This window comes from Macaca thibetana, chromosome 11 (genome assembly GCF_024542745.1).
Source record: "Macaca thibetana thibetana isolate TM-01 chromosome 11, ASM2454274v1, whole genome shotgun sequence".
NCBI lineage: Eukaryota > Metazoa > Chordata > Mammalia > Primates > Cercopithecidae > Macaca > Macaca thibetana.
This window is the reverse complement of record NC_065588.1, coordinates 11,203,346-11,224,584: the sequence shown is the minus strand read 5'-3', so window position 1 is coordinate 11,224,584 and position 21,239 is coordinate 11,203,346. Positions and strand designations below refer to the sequence as shown.

The window sequence follows — 21,239 nt, the reverse complement described above, 5'->3', positions numbered from 1 at the left end:
ACCCTGTTAATCCTGAACTTTGCATACTCCCTGACTATATGCTACAAACCACTGAAAGAAATCGTGTCATTTTATTAAAATCAAAAATACAGATTAACTAGAAAAAAAAAAGGAAAATGAATAAATTTGATTTACATGGATAGCAATATATACAGCTATAGTAGTAATTATTAACATGAAAAACATTCAATATAATCACATTTATATGAAATTTGCAAGAATATTTTTATAGTTTTGCAAATAAATTCTGATAATTACTTGTAAGAAATTATAAATTCTGATAATCGCTTACAAAAGAAATTTAAAATTCTGATAATCGCTTATAAAAGAAATTATAAATTCTGATAATTGCTTACAAAAGAAATTATAAATTCTGATAACTGCTTACAAATTATAAATTCTGATAACTGCTTACAAAAGAAATTATAAATTCTGATAATTGCTTATAAAAGAAATTATAAATTCTGATAATTGGTTATACAAGAAATTATAATTTCTGATAATTGCTTATAAAATAAATTACAAATTCTTATAATTGCTTATAAAAAATTATGAATTCTTACACCTCCTTATAAAAGAAATTTTAGATTCTTATAACTCTTTATAAAAGAAATAACTTTTTATAAAACAAATTATAAATTATTTTAAGTTCTTATAATTCTTATAATTTGAAATAAATTCTTATTATTTATTACATTGGTGGCAAAACTAAAGTAAAAGATATAAGTGATTATCGTAACTGGGATACTTGGGAGGGAGGAAACAACAAGGAAATTGTATCAACAAGAAAGCATATATGGGGAATGTCAGATTGCTGACAAATTCTATTTTTTGACGAAGGTGTGGAATATGAGTGTTAATGTTACATTCTTTTTTCCTCTTACTGTACATTTAGATTTTATTGCTTTCCCTACATATGTTAGGTTCCAGAATAATGAAAATATTTTAAACTCAGAAATATTAAATAAATTAATGAATGTAAAATTAGGCTGAAACTAATATATTCCTGCATGTACCATTGTAATTAGAATTTTGCTGAATAAAGAAGAATACAGCTTTATAGTAGTAAGAAATATGGCTAAAATTTTATACTTTTTAAAAATTAATTTCAAAAAGAAAAATATAAGCAGTAAGTGTACATCCACATTCTTAATGCTAATCTTAATTTGAAACATCAGATTTTAAACAACTATATTGCAATAGACTTTTTTCTTGTTTCCAATTTAATTTTTCATGATACACATTTCAGATTGGCAACAATTAGGGAATTTTTCATAAAGTACAAATATTAAAGTATGTAGCACTATAGATATTAAGTATATAGGACAATTTTTGCTACATTTATCCCTAAATGAAATAATTATACTCATATTGTTACCATTCAAAGATCACAATACTATGCATGTGCATGGCATATGTGTTGGGGAAAATATTTTGTTCCTATAAATTGTTTGACTCTGTATTAGAGAAGAAAACCTAGAAAGATAATTGTTAAGCTATAAAACATATCTAGTGTAATCTTTGAATGTGCTTGTGTATCTGTAGTGTTACTTCGACTGCTATAATCAAATAACCCAGATTTAGTGACAGTAGCTGAGATTGTAAATAAGCAGTTGAGAGAATTTTGCCTACTAATGATACTATTAAAAGATAAAATACAGTTTATATGCTCTATAGTTGTATAGACGATTTGTGTAAGTTCATGTGAAAGTGCAGTGATAATTAAACAGCCCAAAGGAGAAGAATCTTTGTTGTAGGGCAGTTTTGTCATGATTTTCACTATGTGGTAAATGAAAAGAAACAGCCAGTAAATCAGTGGAAACTCATTTTTTTTAACTTATTCATAATGAAATACTGTCTGAGGATGTTTGTCTGTGCCTCATGCTGAGAATAATGTAAGAAACAAGTTCATGAGTCCATCACCCTAAAATATAGCAGTTAGAAAACATGATTGAAGTCATATTTATAGAAGAGTATGGCCCCTTTTTGCTGACATTATCATCATCATCAATCATCATCTACATCTATCTCATTAAATGATTTATTTTTGAAATGTTTCCATATGTAATTTGGATAATGTCTAATAAATTTTAAAAATATTATCATTGTGGGAAAGTTACATTAGTAAACAGAAAATTTCAAGTTGAGCCAAATACATTTAGATTTAGAAATTAAGTATAGTTTAGTTTAAAATACATTGCTTAAGCAAATCATTATAGATAAACTAATCTTAGGAACACTATAAGAAAGATTTAGTTGTGGTGTTAATAAAATTCCTTAATTAGAAAGATGAATAAGCCATTTCATGATCAAGCTCTTATTTCTAAACTGAAGATTTTATTTTATTTATTTTTTAACCTTTCCACATTTTATTGACAAAGGATTAATAGTATAAATTATGTTTATATTGCAAAGTTTATTTATGGAAATTTGATATGTGTACTTCTACTCCTTTTTACATCTTACATGAATATTTAAATAATTGATATATAACACTCCCTGATGCCAGGTAAATCAAATACTAATCTCAGTTCAGAAACTCACATGTACAACAAATTTAACTTCCTAGATATTTAAAAAACAGCTTAATTTCCCTAGGGGCTCCATAAACCTGATGGCAGAAATTAAATCTTAGGCAACTCTGGGTTCTCCCACAAGCACACTTTGCTTCAGAGTTGTGCTGAAGTTTTGAAGAGGTTGGGAGGAGACAAGGAGATGTCCAGTCCTTGGTGCATCTATCCCCTGGCATTCTCCCATCCTGCCCCCAGTTGTCAGCCCACATAGGTTGCTGGCACATCTAAAGTGAGAATTTTAGGACTAAATAAATCAAATAGAAGTAAGCCCTCATATCTTCTACATCTCACCTGATAATGAAGAAGTTTGAAGGCACAGAGCTCTACTTCTGCTAATAAAAAAAAGAGTAAAATTTAATTTGTAAAACAGAATGATGTATCTAGGGTTGAGGTGCTATAACTTATTTATTGGAATGGCATTTTGAAATTCAGCACAGCTAATTGAATTTCCCTGTGGGGAGAGTTTGTGGTGAAGACTCATCAACAGACAAGCTACTCACATCACATCAATTTCCAGGTTCTTCTAACTTGTGGGAGGATGTGTAGACCAAGTTTTTATTCTATTTTGTGACCAATGTCTTGGGAAAAGAAGAAAATTGTTACCATTTTCATATCAAGCACACAAAAAACAAACAAACAAAACCAACCAACCAAAGAACCCCATTTTTTAAAAAAACTTGGTTATGAGTACTTTGTTCTGTTTCTCCATAGATAATGATTTATAGAAGGAGAACAAAAGATTATTTCTGCTACTAAAATGATAAGAGCAAAAAATAAATAGTCAGTATTGAGAATCCAATAAACAAAGAGTTAACAACCAGTTAGACATAGGAGAAAAGAGAATTAGTGAACTGGAAGACAACTACAAAGAATGAAGCCTAAAGAGACCACAAGACAGAGAATGCAAAACTAAGAGAATAAGAGGCATTGATGCTAGAATCAGAGGATCTAACATACTTTTGGATTTCTGGAAGATTAAAAGGGAGAAAATAGGGTAGAAGCAATGTTGTGGAGATTTTCTCAAAAGTGATAAAATGTATTAATCCATATATTTTTAGTAACCATCAAAGTTCAGACAAGATAACTAAAAACAAATTAACATAAAATGACACAGGACATCAAAGACCAATAGAAAATCTGAAAAGTGCCCAGAGAAAAAGATAGATTATTTTAAAAGGAACAACTTTCTAAATGAAAACTGATTTTCAACAGAAAAATGGAAGGTAGAATTCAATGGAATCATGTCTTCAGTGTGTTTCAAAAGAATAGAGGACCTGCATAAACAGAAATCTAAATGATATTTTTCAGCTAAAATAAAAAACATTGAAAATACAAGGTTAAACTTGCAAGAAGGAATAAAAATTAACAGATATGATAAATATGTGCATAATTCTTAATGAATGTTGACTGAATAAAATAACGTCTTGTTGAGTTAAATATGTAATTGATAAGATATATGCAAATAGCAACAAAGAGACTGGAGGTAAAGGTGACAGGAACAAATTTAGTTAAATTATTGTTTGTACTTTTCTATGTCTATGAGGAGAATTTGAACACCACATTTAATGACCCTGTAATAGGAATTGCTTCAAATGATATGTGAAATAATACTCATAGTAGAGTTACTCATAATAGCTCAAAAATACACTGCCCAAAATATATATTAACTAAGGATGATTGAATGATATAAATGATTACAGTAAATCCATACAGTGGAACAATATAAAGAGGTGAAAAGAAATGAATCACATGTACATGCAACTATGTAACTAAATTTCAGAAACATGATGTCCAGTGCAAGAAGCCATGAACAAGAAGAACACACAGGACTGCACCTATACACAGTTCAAAGCAGAACAGACCAAGCTGTGGAGTTTAGGGTTGCAAACCTAGTTGGTAAAGCATAAAGAAATTCAAGGAAATGATCAGCATAGATTACGAATATTGCTTGTCTCAGGAGATGTGAATAAAGGTTTAGGCGCTTGGAAAGTGGCCTGGAAGTGGACCTAGTCTGTTTGCAGTGTTCCATGTCTTACCCTGTGTAATGGTTACATGACTGTTTATGATACATTGCTCTTTCCTATTTTTGTTTTGTCCCATTTCAAAGTGTGTATTATAATTTTATTTTTAAAATTACAAATTAGGATAAATGTCACATAAAAATTATTAATTGCTCTGCTCATTTTATACTTAGGGGAAAAATCCACCATTTACGTACATTCTTATACAAATCAAGAGAGCTAAAGTGAATTCTTATTTTAGTTGCGAAATGGAGAAATTTGAGATGCTATTACCTACATCCCCCAGATCTTTCCCAACATTTCCTTCTAGTTTTAGATATTTACCTCATATTACAAAAACTTTGACATTTCCAACCTATTTTTCCTTCGGCTCCTGAATTTCTGACACAAAAAGGGTGCACATATTTCTCACACTCTTGTTTTATCAGAGTATCTATATCACTTAGCTTTTTCTGCAAAAGAAACTTCTCCAAAACCACATTAGATATTTATATCTCACATGCTTTTGGATTCTGTTTTCTTAAGCTGGGGTTTTGTGGATGGCGCTGGTGATTTGAGAGGTTTCAAGCTTTGCCTCTTGGATCTAGTTAAAGTTTGGCTGATTTAAGACTGGGTCAGGCAGGGGCAATGTGACTCCATGAGTTACTCATTTTCATTCTGGAAACAGTATGTTAGTGTGGACATGTTCTCATGATAAATGGAAAAGAGCAAGAAAGCCGAATATGCAACCATTTCAAATTTTGATGTAAAGCGTAGTAATTTTCTGTTCATTAAAGCAAATTACATGATCAAACTCAGAGCCCTAGTGCAAGGTTTTCACTATACCTGTGGTGGGAGGATACTGCAAAATTATGTGACAAAGATCTGGTACTCAGGAATATTTACAAGCTTTCAAGTAGCATTACCAAAAGCCTAAGGATGAGAGACATGTTTCGTGAGTATTATTCATTGGCTGAAAATCCGGCATGGGAAAAATAGGACTAATTCCACCAGGATGAGCTCCTGGAAACTCATTTTCCATTTCATAAGTTATTAGAAAAAAATTCCTTTCATCCTTGAAGGGTGAAAGTGTGTGTGTGTCTATGTGTGTGTGTTTATGAGTTTGTTAATACTGATGCCATACAAAAGTATTGGTTTACAGCAACCAAAGTATAAGGAGTATTGGCTTTCCTGTGGTTCCCAATAAAATATTGGGTGATTTTGATAAAAAGTTTAGATTCTGTGTATTTAAATCTGGCATTAAAAAATAAATCCATAGTGATTATGATCCTACATGTGATCAGGCTCTTTCAACAATCTAAATACTTGCTGTGTCATCTATGTACTGGGTATTAAAATTTCCCTAACAACTGAAGGGCTGAACACAAATTATGGAAATGTGAAACAAGGAAAAAATTGCAAAGCAGTGAAAGAAGATATGTCTTTATTTGAATGCTAGCAAATGAGAATCCAGCTTTCCGTTCAACATCAGTCAGAAAAATTTCAGCCTATAGCAAGAACAGAGACTGTATGAATAATAATTAATTTGAGCTGTTTTGGGACTGACAATATTTTCCATAAAGGCAGCATTGAACTCATTCATTAGTTTAAGCTGGTGCTTTCCTGTTGACATTGTTCACAGAATTTAAAAGCATAAAGGATGTCATTGAACATTCAGGAATCAAGTGCATATTTAATCTAAAGTCTGAATATTAGAGGAGTCACAACCAGTGACATTAGGCCTGAACTTTTTACTTGCTTTTTTGTTTTGACATGATGAGTTTTCTACCCATTGTTTTTTCCATTCTAGTAGTGGTTGCATTTGTTCTTGGAAATTTTGCCAATGGCTTTATAGCACTGATAAATTTCATTGCCTGGGTCAAGAGACAAAAGATCTCCTCAGCTGATCAAATTATTGCTGCTCTGGCGGTCTCCAGAGTTGGTTTGCTCTGGGTAATAGTCTTACACTGGTATGCAACTGTGTTGAATCCAAATTCATCTAGTTTAAAAGTAAGAATTTTTCTTTCTAATGCCTGGGCAGTAACCAACCATTTCAGCATCTGGCTTGCTACTAGCCTCAGCATATTCTATTTGCTCAAGATCGTCAATTTCTCCAGACTTATTTTTCATCACTTAAAAAGGAAGGTTAAGAGTGTAGTTCTGGGGATAGTGTCGGGGGCTTTGTTATTTTTGGTTTGTGATCTTGTGGCGGAAAACGTGTATATAAATGTGTGGACAAAAGAATATGAAAGAAACATAACTTGGAAGATCAAATTGAGGAATGCAACGTACCTTTCTAACTTGATTGTAGTCACGCTAGCAAACTTGATACCATTCACTCTGACCCTGATATCTTTTCTGCTGTTAATCTGCTCTCTGTGTAAACATCTGAAGAAGATGAAGCTCTATGGCAAAGGATCGCAAGATCCTAGCACGAAGATCCACATAAAAGCTCTGCAAACTGTGACCTCTTTCCTCATACTATTTGCCGTTTACTTTCTATGTCTAATCGTATCATTTTGGAATTATAAGAAGCAACAGAAAGAACTTGTCTTAATCCTTTGCCAAGCTATTGGAATCATATATCCATCATTCCACTCATTCATTCTGATTTGGGGGAACAAGAAGCTAAAGCAGAACTTTCTTTCAATTTTGTGGCAGGTGACTTGCTGGGCCAAAGGACAGAACCTGTCAACTCCATAGATTCACCAGAGGTTCATTGTGTGTTTTCTAGCAGAAAACAAATTGATGGTGTCCGGAACATTTTATATTTCCTACAAGTTTTTGCATAGTCTATGTATTTGAGTAATTTACAAAAGTAGAATTAGAAAATTCTTTTACTTAAGTTTATTACATAAAAGTATATATATGTGTGTGTGTATGTCTGAATGTATATGAAAACTTAACATTTACCATAACATACCTTTAATCAATTTTTCATATAAACTGTTCAGTTATACAAAAGTAGGATAAGAAATTTGTCAGAATTATGAACCCATGTGTGTTTCACACATATATTTTATTGTATGATATTTCGTTTGAGGAATTTATGATCTCTATTTATAATTGAGAACTGACACCTTATGTCAGAAAATTATTGGTGTTGTTCATTGTAATTTGTATTATGTATATGTACCGTAGTGTATGTAACTGTTTAACTATCATTGTTTGAGCCTGTAATTTTTTTGGATGGTAAGGAAATTTAATTCTAAATCAATGATGAGAATGTGTCTTTGGGGTAGGTTTTTTTTTGTTTTTTTGTTTTTTGTTTTTTTTAATCATGAATTCTTTTTTTTTCTTTCCTTTTTTTTTTTTTTTTTTTTTGAGATGGAGTCTTGCTCTGTTGTCCAGGCTGGAATGCAGTGGCGCAATCTTGGCTCACTGCAACGTTCACTTCCTGGGTTCAAGTGATTCTCATGCCTCAACCTCCTGAGTGACTGTGACTCCAGGTATGTGCCACCATGCATGGCTAATTTTTTTTTTTTTAATAGTAGAGATGGGGTTTCATCATGTTGGCCAGGCTGGTCTCGAACTCTTGACCTCAAGTGATCCACTGCCTCAGCCTCCCAAAGTGCTAGGATCATAGGCGTTCATGATGAATTCTTATTTTATGTATAGTATAAAGCAAATACAATTATTGTTAGATAACGATGCACGAAATAAAATTCAAGGGTGAAATATATATCTAGTGTACATTTTTTTATGTATATCAAAAGCAATACTGAGGAATATTAGATTTAATATAGTATGTTAATAGCTTACAAAAAATCATTTCTATAAAAAAGATGAAGAAACATGATCATGAGCTGTTTTCAGTGCTATTATAAGTTTCCATATGCAATTAGAAAAGTCATCTCTTCCAGTTTTTGAATTAAACAAAAGCTTTTTTGAAGTTGAGATCTGATGTTATATATTTTAGTTTTTTGTCTAAGCCACCTCTGAGCTCCTGAATTGCCAATTCCCTCCTTTATCTTCCATCCTTAAAATCCCTCAAAAAGCTCAAATTTTCCTTACTTTAAAAAGAAGCTCAATCTAAAGAGGGTATAGAAACGACGACATCTATGAAATCTATATATTGATGATAGGAAATGCCTTAAAGATACGTTTTATTATAATCTTGGTGTAAATGATGAAATGAGAGAAAGTGTGTTGACATATTCACCAATAGCAAGTTATATTATAAGAAGAAAATGTACAACCTAGTTCAACAGCTAAATTCTGTGTGACTATTAATTTCTGGTGTTATGCAATTTTAACAAAATTATCTAAATCTTAAGATAAATCATCTCCACATCTGATTTGTTTGTTTATCATATATCTTCCCTGGTACAATGTAAGTACCATAAAAGTGGAGATCATATAGATCTTGCTTACTGTAGACATAAAGACAGCACACAGAATAGTTATTCAAAAATGATACTTTGATGAACAAATTTAATTGGCGAATGAACGAATACATGAACTATATTGGGGTGGTGAACCAATGAAAATGTAACACATCACAAAATCTACAGTTGCATGAATATTTCTGTTCTGGTTTCAGATTGAAGTTACAGGATTATCCAAGAAGAAGAATTTCTCAGAGCAAAAGTTAGGCTATTCCCCAATTCTAGGGGAAATATCACTATAATATAGCATTGATGCAGCTATATTGGATGTGTGACACAAAGACAAAGTGGAAAATAAAATCAGATGGAATATTACAATACTTTTTACTTAGCATATAAAAGAGTTTTGCATATGTGCACATATCTTTTCTATTGCAAACTATATATTTGTATTGTGGTATTTCTAGCTGGTTATTACATAAACAAAAATGACATTTCATTTAAAAAATTTAATTATCAACTATCTTACTAAAATATATTTTTAGATAGTATTTTTAATATCCTTTCTAAATGATCACTTTAATCACCATATTATAAACTCATAGAAAAATGAATGAATAATAATTATAACACTGAATGAATATCTTAGTCTCAGGGGTCTAGAACTAGAGCAAATGTCTGATATTAAAGTGCTGACATTTATTTGGAAGGAGGTCCATGGCAGCAAAAGCCGGGTCATATGGAAATTGAGGCAAGAGAAGATGTGAAACTATGTGTTGTGATGTGTGATATGACTCTGCTGACGACCACTTCACAGTGAGGTGAGAGAGAGCATGGCGGTCATCAGATGTGTGCACTTGGCTCCCAGGACTTTTTCAGAAGGGCTGCAAGAGGAAAACACAGCCAGCATTAGTCCATGGAAGCAACAGAGGAGGGAGAACATATCTGCTCAGCTGTCTTCTGTCTTCTATTTCCCACTGGCCAGGGTTTCCCTGAGGCAGAATTACCATCTCTGTTGTTCTGCTTTCCATCATCCAGTCCCTTGGTGGAGGTAATGAAAGTCAGACCTCATGCCCACAATGTGGTGATCCATTCAAGTCTCAAATGGAAGGGTGACGTGGGTCAGGCAAGCTGCTGACCAGGGGAATGGGAGACAGTCAAGTGAATCTGAGGAAGCACATGTTTGTGCCCGATGCAGTCCACTCCTTGTGCCACTCAGATGTGCTCATGCCCTCCAATCATGGCTGATTTTATGAGCATATAATTTCCACTGTTGCACAGGGTCTTGTGCTTAGAGATGCGCATGCTTAGAAGCGCTTTATACTTGGGTTAATTTTCTGCACCTGCTGTTTTGTTTTTGAGACAGAGGGCACTCCTCTGTTGAAGAGGGAATGGTTTTGCACTAATTTCCTAGGGGTTTGCTCTCCCCTCTCCTGTGAGCTTGTGAGAAGCATGCACAAAGTCCTATAATGCCCACTATGCATGCATTCCTCTAGCAGGTCTGAATTCTGCTGGATTGTCTGTCACAATGAGCACAGCAGCTTGGACTAAAGCCTACGTTTGCTAGAGTCATTTTTTGTTCTAGTTCTACTTAAGACCAGTAGCCTTTGGAAACTTCATTAGTGAATCAGAGCAATATCCTCAAATGTGGAATATGTTGGCTCCCAAATCCCAGGAGGCCCAACAAATATTGTGTCTCATTTTTAGTGACAGGAAATAGATGCATACAGAGCAACATGTTGTTTACTTTAAAAAGGGTATTTCAGCACGTGGACTAGGAGCACTGGACCCCTAAAATCATCATCTATGTTATAGGTCACTGAATCTTCTTGTTCATCTTTCTTCTTCTGGTATTTTACTTCTGTTCAATGTTATGGTATTTTACTATATTTGAGAAACTCACCATCTCCTGCTTTTGGGTTACAATTAATGCAATATTATTAATATATTGAGTTAGCATGATGTTTTGCAAAATGCCAATTAAACTGAAAACAGAAGTGACATAGCCCTGACATAAAATGGTGAAGCAGTGCTTTCGTTCTTACCACACCAAAGCAAATCATTTTGATTTTCTCTCCCTATGGATGTAGATTAAAAAGCATTCACCAAATCAAAAGCCTCATACAAAGAGCCAGAAACCATGTTTTCTCAGTGAAGGTACCACATCCTAGAGAGTATCTTCAAGCGCGATTTATGTTTATGCTGATGTGCATTCATCCTATAATCCATCTGGTTTTGGCAGAGGCCAGATAGGTTAACTGAATAGGGATCAAAAATGGACAACCACCTCCTGGAATTTAGAGTTTTTTGTCATGTCAGTGACCAATTCTATTCCTTAGACTATGCGGTTATTATGTTTTACTCATTTTCTTGACAGAAGAGGAGAATTTCAGAGAACTCTTTTTGGTTCTACTTACAATAATGTCCCCTTAATATACAGGTCTGGAAGCAATGTGAGAGTTCTGCTAGCTGTTGAAACTGTTAATTTCAATTTAACATTCTGGAAGAGATAATAAATATAAACCCATTAGATCCACCTTAGGTTGAACATGAGCCAAAGCTTTATGCAGCATCTGACTTTCAAAAACTCCTACTCCAGGACTGGTGAGGTGGCTCACACCTGTAATCCAAACAATCTGGGAGGCTGAGGTGGGAGGAGCACTTGAGACCAGGACTTCCAGATCAGCCTGGGCAAGATAGCAAGTCCCTGTTTGTTAAAGAAAATAAACTGATTGTGATACTGTGTGCCTGTAGTTCCAACTACCTAGGAAGTTCTGGCAGGGGGATCAGTTTAGCCCAGGAATTTGAGTCTGCAGTAAGCTATGATTGTGCCATTACACTCCAGCCTGGGCCGCACTCTAGCCTGGGCAAACAAACAAGACTTTGTCTCTAAAAACAAACAAACAAACAAATGACCAAAAACAAAGCCTCCCATTCCATTCTGTGAAACACGGTGTCTTTTTTAGTACTCAAATATTATTAATGTTATTTCAGACCCCATGTTTAAAATTCTGAGAGTATGAATATATGTTCTCTCCTCTGGGTACTGTTATGGCTACAGGTGAGATGACTACAGGTGCTTGAGAAAGGGTCAAGTGAATATTTCCTGAATATTTTTGTGGTGAATCTTCAGTGTCATTTACTGAGGGCATGTAAGTTTTCCTTCAATCATTGAACTCTGCTTCTCTGAATTGGGTCAGTCCTGAGAACTGGCTGAGGGTTTTTGATTTTCAACATCAAAGGCTGACCTCAAGAGTCAACTTTTTCAACTTTGTCCCCTCTTGGTTTAAAATTATTTAGCAAAGTATGAAGCCTTTTCAACTATTGGCCTATCAACTCATTTAAATGAGGCTGTTACTGTCGCCACTCCATTAAATCTGACATTTGCAAGATCACCAGTAAGTCTGTGTTGCCAGTGGTTAGTTCTCATGTTACATGCCCTATGAGCAGCACTGAATATAGTTTATTTGCATTTCAGGATACTGCCCTCTCCTGATTTTATCCTTGTTCACTGACACAACTTCTCAGTCTCTTTTGCTAGTTCTTCGTCTTGTCTGTAAACTGAAAATATCAGATTGTCCAAGGTCTAAATTCTTCAATCTCTAATAAACTATGTCTGGTTTTTTTTTTTTTTTTTTTTTTTTTTTTTTTTTTTTTTTTTGGTGATCTCATGCAGTTTCCTTATAGATAATTAAGCCAAAAGGTTTAATAGAGAGGAATAAGGCTGTTTATTCATAGGTATTATTTACTTATATACATATAGTTACATATATCAAATTATATAACCCTTTTTTTCAAACATCAAAGTCACATTTAAAAGTAACAATACTAAAAATCTATGGAGAAGGTGGGAGCATCAATAATGCTTTTACTTGAATTTCTACTAAATCAGAGTGATAGTGAGCAGATAGCTAATTGAGTTTTATTTAAAATAGCAATGTAGATATTGATAGATTGATAAGTAGGGGATTATCATTATAGAAAAAATGATCTAAGTAAAGAAATATGAGAAATATGATGATTGATTAACCCATTTTGACTTCTTGCACTTGGTACAGTTAATGTCTCAGTATCTCAGTATTCTGTTTTTATATTTTTCTCTATGATCAATTAACTATGAGTTAATTTTTGTGTATGGTTTGAAATAATGGTCTACACTCATGTTTTATTGTTCTGTTTTTATTCCCACTTCTTAGGTAAGTTCATCTAGTCATAACCTTAGTTACTTTCTGTGTGCTATTGATGCCAATATTTAATCCTTCAGCTCAGACATCAACCCTGGTCTCTAGAATCCGATCTCTAAGAGGTCATTTGACATCTTCATTTGGATGTCTAACAAGAACTTGAACTAACATGTCCAAATCAAAATAGTGATCTTCCTCTAGTCTCCAAAGTCGTTTCTTCTATAGCCTTTCCCTCTTCTGTTAACGACCACTTCAGTCTTTCAGATGCTTAGACCCAAAACACAGAGTTAACATTTTCTCTTTCAGAACTCATCTCTAAGGCATCAGCAAATTTTGTTGGCTCTACCCTCAAAAACATACAGAATCCAATCCCTTGTCATCACTTTTGCCATACTCGTCTAAACTGCTGCCATACGTAGCCAAGATAATTGCCATCAACTCCTAATTATTCTTTCTAGTACTGCACATCCTTTTCTCTTGATGTATTTTCAAGGTAGCAGCCAAAGAGAGCCTGTGAAGATGCAAATTTGATCATGCCATTCTTCAGCTCTAGATTTTTCAGTGGCTTCTCATCTCATTAGAGTAAGGTCAAAATCCTTACAAAGTCCTGTAATCATTAGAGTGATTCAATTTTGTCTGCCTGTCTGTCCTAAAATGCCTGGCTCATCCCATGCTAGCAACACTGGACTCTGTGTAATTTCTTGAATATACCAAGAATTGCCTCAGGGACTTCATATTTGTGTACCTTCTTCTTGGAATGCTCTTTCTCAGAAATCAACACTAAACACTACCACTCATCAAACATCACTGAATCATTGAGGCCTCCTTGATTTCATTTTTGTATATGGTGATAAATAAGCATCTAGTTTCATTTTTCTGCATATGGATATCCAATTTTCCCAGCACCGTTTAGTGAAGAGACTGTCCTTTCCCCAGTGTATGCTCTTGGCACCTTTGTCAAAAATGAGTTCTCTATAGGTGTGGATTTGTTTCCACATTCTCTATTCTGTTTCACTGCTCTATGTGTCTGTTTTTATGCCAGTACCATGCTGTTTTAGTTACTATTGCTCTGTAGTATACTTTGAAGTCAGGTAATGTGATTGCTTCAGTTTTGTTCTTTTTGCTCAGGATAACTTTGGCTAATCTGAGACATTCATATATTTTTAGAAGCCATTAAACTTCAGATGAGATAACTAAAACCAATTAAGATACAAATGCCACAAGATATCAAAGACCAATCGAAAATCTGAAAACTAGGTAGAAGAAAAAGATTATGTAAAAAGAAACAATTGTCTAAATGACAATCTTATTTTCAACAGACAAAATTGAAGCTAGAATTCAATGTAATCATGTCTTCAGTGTGTTTCAAAACCATAGCAGACTTTAATAAATAGAAATTCAAGAGAATATTTTTTAGATAAAAGGAAAATTATTAAAAATATAAAGCTGAACATGCATGAAAGAATAATAAATAATGCAAGTGGTAAATATGTGCATAAGTCTAAATAAATTTTGAGTTTATAAAATAAGGGCTTCTCTTTGGGTTCAGTTTTAGATTAATAAGATATATAGAAATAGCTATATATAGTCTGTAAGTAAAGGTATAAAAAAGAAAATTTAGTTAATTTAAATTTGGAATTTTCTATGTCTGTGAAGAGAATCTGAAAGCCATATTTGATGACCTGTAATTCTCTTTCTATGTGTATATCCAAAGGAAATGAATCAAATGATATATTAAAGAATGGTCATACTAGAATTATTCATAACTGTTCAAAAAAGAAACCCCCAAATATGTATCAACTAAAGATGAATGAATCATTACGACACATTCGTACAATGGAATAATATAGAGAAGTGTAAAGAAATGAATCACATAAAGATGCAACTATGTGACTAAATTTCAGAAACATAAAGATGAGTCCAAGAAGCCATGAGTAGGAACATACAGGACTACACCTATATATGGTTTAAAGCAGGCAAAACCCTGTCACAGAGTTTAGGATTACTTACCTAGTTGTTAATGTGTAAAGAAAATCAAGGCTGGGCGTGGTGGCTCATGCCTGTAATCCTAGCACTTTGGGAGGCTGAGGCAGGTGGATCACCTGAGGTCAGGAGTTCAAGACCAGCCCGGCCAACATGGCAAAACCCTGTCTCTACTAAAAATACAAAAAGTTATCTGGGTTTGGTGGCATGCACCTGTAGTCCTAGCTATTCAGGAGGCTGAGGGAGGAGAATCACTTGAACCTGGGAGGTGGAGGTTACAGTGAGCCGAGATCATGCCACTGCACTCCAGCCTGGGTGACAGAGCGAGACTCCATCTCAAAAAAAAAAGAAAATCAAGGAAATAATCATCCTAAATTATGGCTATTGCTACTGCAGGGTATGTGAAGAAAGGTGTAGGGGCTTCGAGAGTGGCACAGAGGTGGACCTAAGCTATTTGCAATGTGACATGTTTTGCCCTGCATGATGGTTGCAGGAGTATTTACGATACATTGCTGTGTTTACCATTTTTGTTTTCACCCATTTCTAAGTGTGCATTATAATTGTATTTAAAAATTATTAACTGGAGAAATGTTCCATAAAGAATATTAATTATTCTGCTCATTATATACCTTGCAAAAAATTCACTATTTATATACATTTTTATACAACTCTTGGAGAGCTGAAGTAGAAACTTTTAGCTGCAACATGTGGAAATTTGAGATGATGCTACCTGCAGCACACAAATCTTTCCAAACATTTTTTATTACCTTTAGTCATCTACCTCACATGCCAAAACTTTGTCACTCCCCATCTATTTTTCTTTTGGTTCCTGAATTCCTGACAAAACATGGGTGAATATATTTCCCAACACTCTTGGTGTAGGATAGTACCTACACCAAGTACTTATATCAGTTATACACTATAGTATCTATATCAGTTAGGTTTTTCTACTAGAGAAACCCCTCCAAAACTACGTTAGATCTTTTTATCTCATATATCTTTGGATTCAGGCTTTCTAAGCTGGGTTTGGTGGATAGCTCTGGTGACTTGAGATGGGCCAAGTTCTGCATCTTGGAGCCAGTTAGAGTTTGGCCAATTTAGGCTGGATCAGGCAGAGGCAAACTGACTCCACTAGTTTTCATTCTCATTCTGGGAACAGTGTACTAGCCAGGTGATAATCTCATGATCAATGGAAGACAGCAAGAAACTCCGAAGTGGAAGCCATCTCAAACCTCTGTGTGAAGTCTACCAATTTTCTCTTCATCAAATAAAGTTGTATGAGTGAGCTTCAAGTCCAGGGGACAGGTAATCACCCTGCTTATAGTGGGAGGATACTGCAAAATTATGCATCAAAGAGTGTGGTACTCAGGAATATTTACAAAATTGTTGAACATTTTAATTAAATAATAAATACTTAAACATTAAACATTAAAAAGACTTGAGAGTAAGTGTACCAAATGCTTAAGCATGAGAGATATGTTTGATGTTTGATACTTTTTTTTTTCCTCAGTGGGAAAATAAGACTAATTTCACGTTGATGGCCTCCAGGAAACTTACTTCCCATTTTGGAAAGTATAAGAAAATAATTCCTTCCATCCCTTTGGAGTGTGACAGTCTCTCTCTCTCTCTCTCTCTCTCTCTCTCTCTCTCTCTGTGTGTGTGTGTATGTGTGTGTGTGTGTGTATGTGTGTATTTATTTACGAGCATGGTAACTATAAATTCGTACAAAAGTATTGGTTAGCAGCAACCAGATTTTAAGGTGTATTGGTCTTCTTGTGGCTCCCAAGAAAACCTTGGATGATTTTGATTTAAAAGTTTGGACTCATTCTGTTTAAATATAGCACAAATAGTAAATCCATTATGGTGGTGATCCTAGTTATGACTAAGTTCTTTTAAAGAACTTAGACATTTACTGTATGAACTATTGACTCGAGGGTAAAATTTTCCTATCCAACAACTGACATTGTTGAACACAAATTATGTATAAGTTAAACAAGGAAAATATTGCAAAACATTGAAAGAGAATATGTCTTTATTTGCATGCTGGTAAATGAAAATTTAGGTTTCACTACCACTTCATTATGAATAATTCAAGCCCATCACAAGAACGGACATTGAATGAATGAGTTAATTTGAGCTGTTTTGAAAATAAGAATGTTTTCCATAAAGATGACATCAAACTCATCCATTAGCATAGGCTGGTACTTTCTTGTTTGACACTGGTCACAGTATTTAAAAGTAAAAAGAATGTTACTGCACATTCAGAAATCAGGTGCACATAAAATTTAACATCAGGGTATTAAAGAAATCAAAGCCAGTGATATTAGGCTTGCATTTTCTTTCTTTCTTTCTTTTTTTTTTTTTTTTTGTTTTGTTCAGATATGATACCTTTTCTACACATTTTTTTTTCAGTTCTAATATTGGTTTTATTTGTTCTTGGAAATTTTGCCAATGGCTTCATAGCACTGGTAAATTTCATTGACTGGGTGAAAAGAAAAAAGATCTCCTTGGCTGACCAAATTCTCACTGCTCTGGCAGTCTCCAGAGTTGGCTTGCTCTGGGCGTTATTATTAAATTGGTATTTAACTGAGTTGAATCCAGCTTTTTATAGTGTAGAGTTAAGAATTACTTCTTATAATGCCTGGGTTGTAACTAACCATTTCAGCATGTGGCTTGCTGCTAGCCTCAGCATATTTTATTTGCTCAAGATTGCCAATTTCTCCAACCTTAGTTTTCTTAATTTAAAGAGGAGAGTTAGGAGTATCATTCTGGTAATACTGTTGGGGTCTTTGTTATTTTTGGTTTGTCATCTTCTTGCGGTAAACATGGATGAGAATATGTGGACAGAAGAATACGAAGGAAACATGACCGGGAAGATGAAATTGAGGAATGCAGCACACCTTTCATATATGACTGTAACTACCCTGTGGAGCTTCATACCCTTTATGCTGTCCCTGATATCTTTTCTGATGCTAATCTTTTCTCTGTGTAAACATCTCAAGAAGATGCAGCTCCATGGTGAAGGATCTCGAGATCCCAGCACCACGGTCCACATAAAAGCTTTGCAAACTCTGATCTCCTTTCTCTTGTTATGTGCCATTTTCTTTCTATTCCTAATCATTTCAGTTTGGAGTCCTAGGAGGCTGCAGAATGAACCAGTTTTCATGGTTTGCAAGGCTGTTGGAAATATATATCTTTCTTTCGACTCATTCGTCCTAATTTGGAGAACCAAGAAGCTAAAACACATCTTTCTTTTGATTTTATGTCAGATTAGGTGCTGAGTAAAATACCTGAAACTCTCAACTTTCTAGATTCACAAGTGGGACATTGCGTGTGTCTTCTAGGAGAAAACAAACTGATAGTGTCTGGAACATTTTATACTTTCTATTGTTTTTTCTGTAGTGTGTGTTTTTGAGTAATTTCTGAAAGCATGCCTAGAAAAGTCTTTTACCTAAAGTTAGTCTAAAAATATATCTATGTATGTGTCTGTGTATGTGTATATGAAAGACTTAAAAGACATTGACAATAACATAATGTTAATCATATTTTCACAAGATGCCAAATTATAGAAAATGTGGTAAGAAGTTTCTCAGAATCATGAACCCATGTATATTTCACATATGCATATCATATTATCATGTTTCACTTGGAAAATTTAAGATCTTTACTTATAATTGTTAAGAACTGACACCTTATCTCAAAATCATTGCTCTTTTCCACTGATTTTTACCATGCATACGTACCACAGTGTGTCAAACATCTAATTTTTGTGATAGTAAGGATACTCAATTCTAAATCAATAATGAAGTTTCACCTTTGGGGTAGTTTTTATTTCATCATGAATTCTAATTTTATGTTCAGTTTATAGCCAAAATAATTATTGTCAGAAAAAAGATGCACAGAATAATATTCAAGGATGACAAATACATTTAGAACACATTTTGTATATGTCTACCATAAACAGTACTGAGGAATATTAGATTTAATACAAATATGTGAGCAGCTGAGAAAAAAGTCATTTCTATAATATGGATGAAGAAAGAAACATGATTATGACCTTTTCAGTGTTGTCTTAAGTCTCAACCTGCAGTTAGAAAAGTAATTTCTGCAGTTTTTGAGTTAAAGGAAACCTTTTTTGAAGTTGAGATCTGATGTCAAATATTTCAGGTTTTTTTTTTTTTCTAAACCACCTCAGAGTCCCTGAATTGTAAATTATCTCCTCTATGTTCCATACATGAAATTCTTTTTAAACTTCACATAAAATAACTTGAATCTTCCCTACCTTAGAATAATACTCTATGTAAAAATAGTATAGAAATTATAAAAATCATTTGAATTAAACTTTTTACAAATGTTAAAAAGGCATCTATGAAATCTATATATTAATGATAGAAAACATCTTAAATATATGTTTTATTATAATCTAGTTGCAAATAATGCAGTGAGAAAATGTGTTGACATATTCAGTAAAAGAAAATTCTATTATAGGAAGAAAATGTATAACATCATTAAACAAGTAAATTCTATAAATTGTATTAATTCTTTGAGTTATGAAATGTTAACAATGTTATCTAAACCTTGGGATAAATCATCCCTACATCTGATTTAGTTATTTGTTTGTTTATCATATATCTTTCCTGCTACAATGTAAGCCCCACAAAAGCAGAGATCATATAGATCTTGCTTGCTGCTGACTCCCAGGGCCTAAAAGACACCACATAGAATAGGTATTCAAGAATATTTTGATGAACAAGTAAATTGGTGAATAAAGGAATAAACTATATGGGGGCGGTAAACCAATGAAAATGAAACTCCATCACAAAATCTAAAGTTGCATAAATTTTTCTTTTCTGGTTTCAACTTGAGGTTACAGAATTATCTAAGAAGAAGCATTTCTCAGAGCAAAAGTATGGCTAGTATACAATTGTAGGGGAAATATCACTATATGATAGCCCTGATGAAGCCATATTTGATGTGTGATGGGAAGATAATGTGGAACATGAAAATCAGATTGTACCTATTGTGATACATTTTAAAAAGCATATAAATATAAAATATTTTGGTATATTTGCATATAATTTTTCAGTTGTGAATGATATATTTGTATTGTGATATTTCCAGCTGGTTAGTGTATAAATGAAAATGGCATCTCATTAAAAAAACTGAGTTAGTTACCAACTACCTTACTAAAATGTAACTTTTATATAATATTTTAAAATCCTTTCTAAATGAACATTTAAAATGCCATATTACAAACCCACAGAAAAATGCATAAATAGTAATTATAACACTAAACGGATATCTTAGCCTTGGGTGTCTAGAACTAGAGCCAATGTCTGATGTTAAAGTGATAACATTTATTTGGAAGGTAAGTGCAGAGCAGCAATGGCCGGGACATGTGGAAACTGAGGCAAGAGCAGATGTGAAACCATGTGTTGTGATGTATGATATGACTCTGCTGATGACCACTTCACAATGAGGTGAGAGAGACAGCATGGTGGTCATCAGATGTGTGTGCTTGACTCCTAGTACTTTTCCAGAAGGGCTACAAGGGGAAACCACAGCTGGCATTAGTCATAAAAGGGAAAGAAAAGGGAAAATGTATCTGCTCAGCTGTCTTCTGTCTTCTATTTCCCATTGGCCAGTTTCCCTGAGGCAGAACTACCATCTCTGCTGTTCTGCCTTCCACTACCCAGTCCCTTGGTGGTAGTTATGGAAGTCAAACCTCATGCCTACAGTGTGGTGTTCCATTCAAGTCCCAAATGGAAGGATGATCTGGATCAAGCAAGGTGCTGACCAAGAGAAGAGAAGACAGTCAAGATAATCTGAGGAAGGACATGCTTGAGGGCAATACCATCCACTCCTTGTTCCACTCAGATTTGCTCATGTTCTCCAAACAAGGCTGGCTTTATGGGCATGTGACTTCACAGTTGCACAGGGTCTTGTGCTTAGAAGCACTTATGCTTAGAGGGGCTTTATGCTTAGATTAATCTTCTGCACTTGCTGTCTTGTTTTTCAGACAGAAGGTATTCCTTTGCTGAAGAAGGAATAGTCTTGCACTAATTCCCTAGGAGTTTGCTCTCCCCTCTCCTATGGACCTGTGAGAGGCATGCACAGAGTCCTATAATGCCCACTATGCATGCCTGTAGCAGCTTTGAATTCTGTTACTTC

General features: G+C 34.1%; 3 protein-coding genes across 3 annotated transcripts in view; all 3 read left to right on the top strand.

Annotated features, from left to right (window-relative positions):
• The window catches only part of MAGOHB (mago homolog B, exon junction complex subunit), a 1,022,454-nt gene that overhangs the window by 493,044 nt on the left and 508,171 nt on the right, over positions 1-21,239 (top strand). The gene's annotated exons all lie outside the window — the stretch shown is intronic.
• On the top strand, positions 5,919-8,251 carry TAS2R20 (taste 2 receptor member 20). Its single transcript, XM_050748265.1, has one exon. It carries the CDS (start codon positions 6,347-6,349, stop codon positions 7,274-7,276), a length of 930 nt encoding a protein of 309 aa, XP_050604222.1. The 5' UTR covers positions 5,919-6,346; the 3' UTR covers positions 7,277-8,251.
• TAS2R50 (taste 2 receptor member 50) lies at positions 17,377-18,397 on the top strand. Its single transcript, XM_050748278.1, has one exon. It carries the CDS (start codon positions 17,450-17,452, stop codon positions 18,347-18,349), a length of 900 nt encoding a protein of 299 aa, XP_050604235.1. The 5' UTR covers positions 17,377-17,449; the 3' UTR covers positions 18,350-18,397.

What these genes read in the sequence shown, in the direction of transcription:
- TAS2R20 (XM_050748265.1), top strand. Translation starts at nt 6,347, where the DNA reads ATGATGAGTTTTCTACCCATTGTTTTTTCCATTCTAGTAGTGGTTGCA.
- TAS2R50 (XM_050748278.1), top strand. Translation starts at nt 17,450, where the DNA reads ATGATACCTTTTCTACACATTTTTTTTTCAGTTCTAATATTGGTTTTA.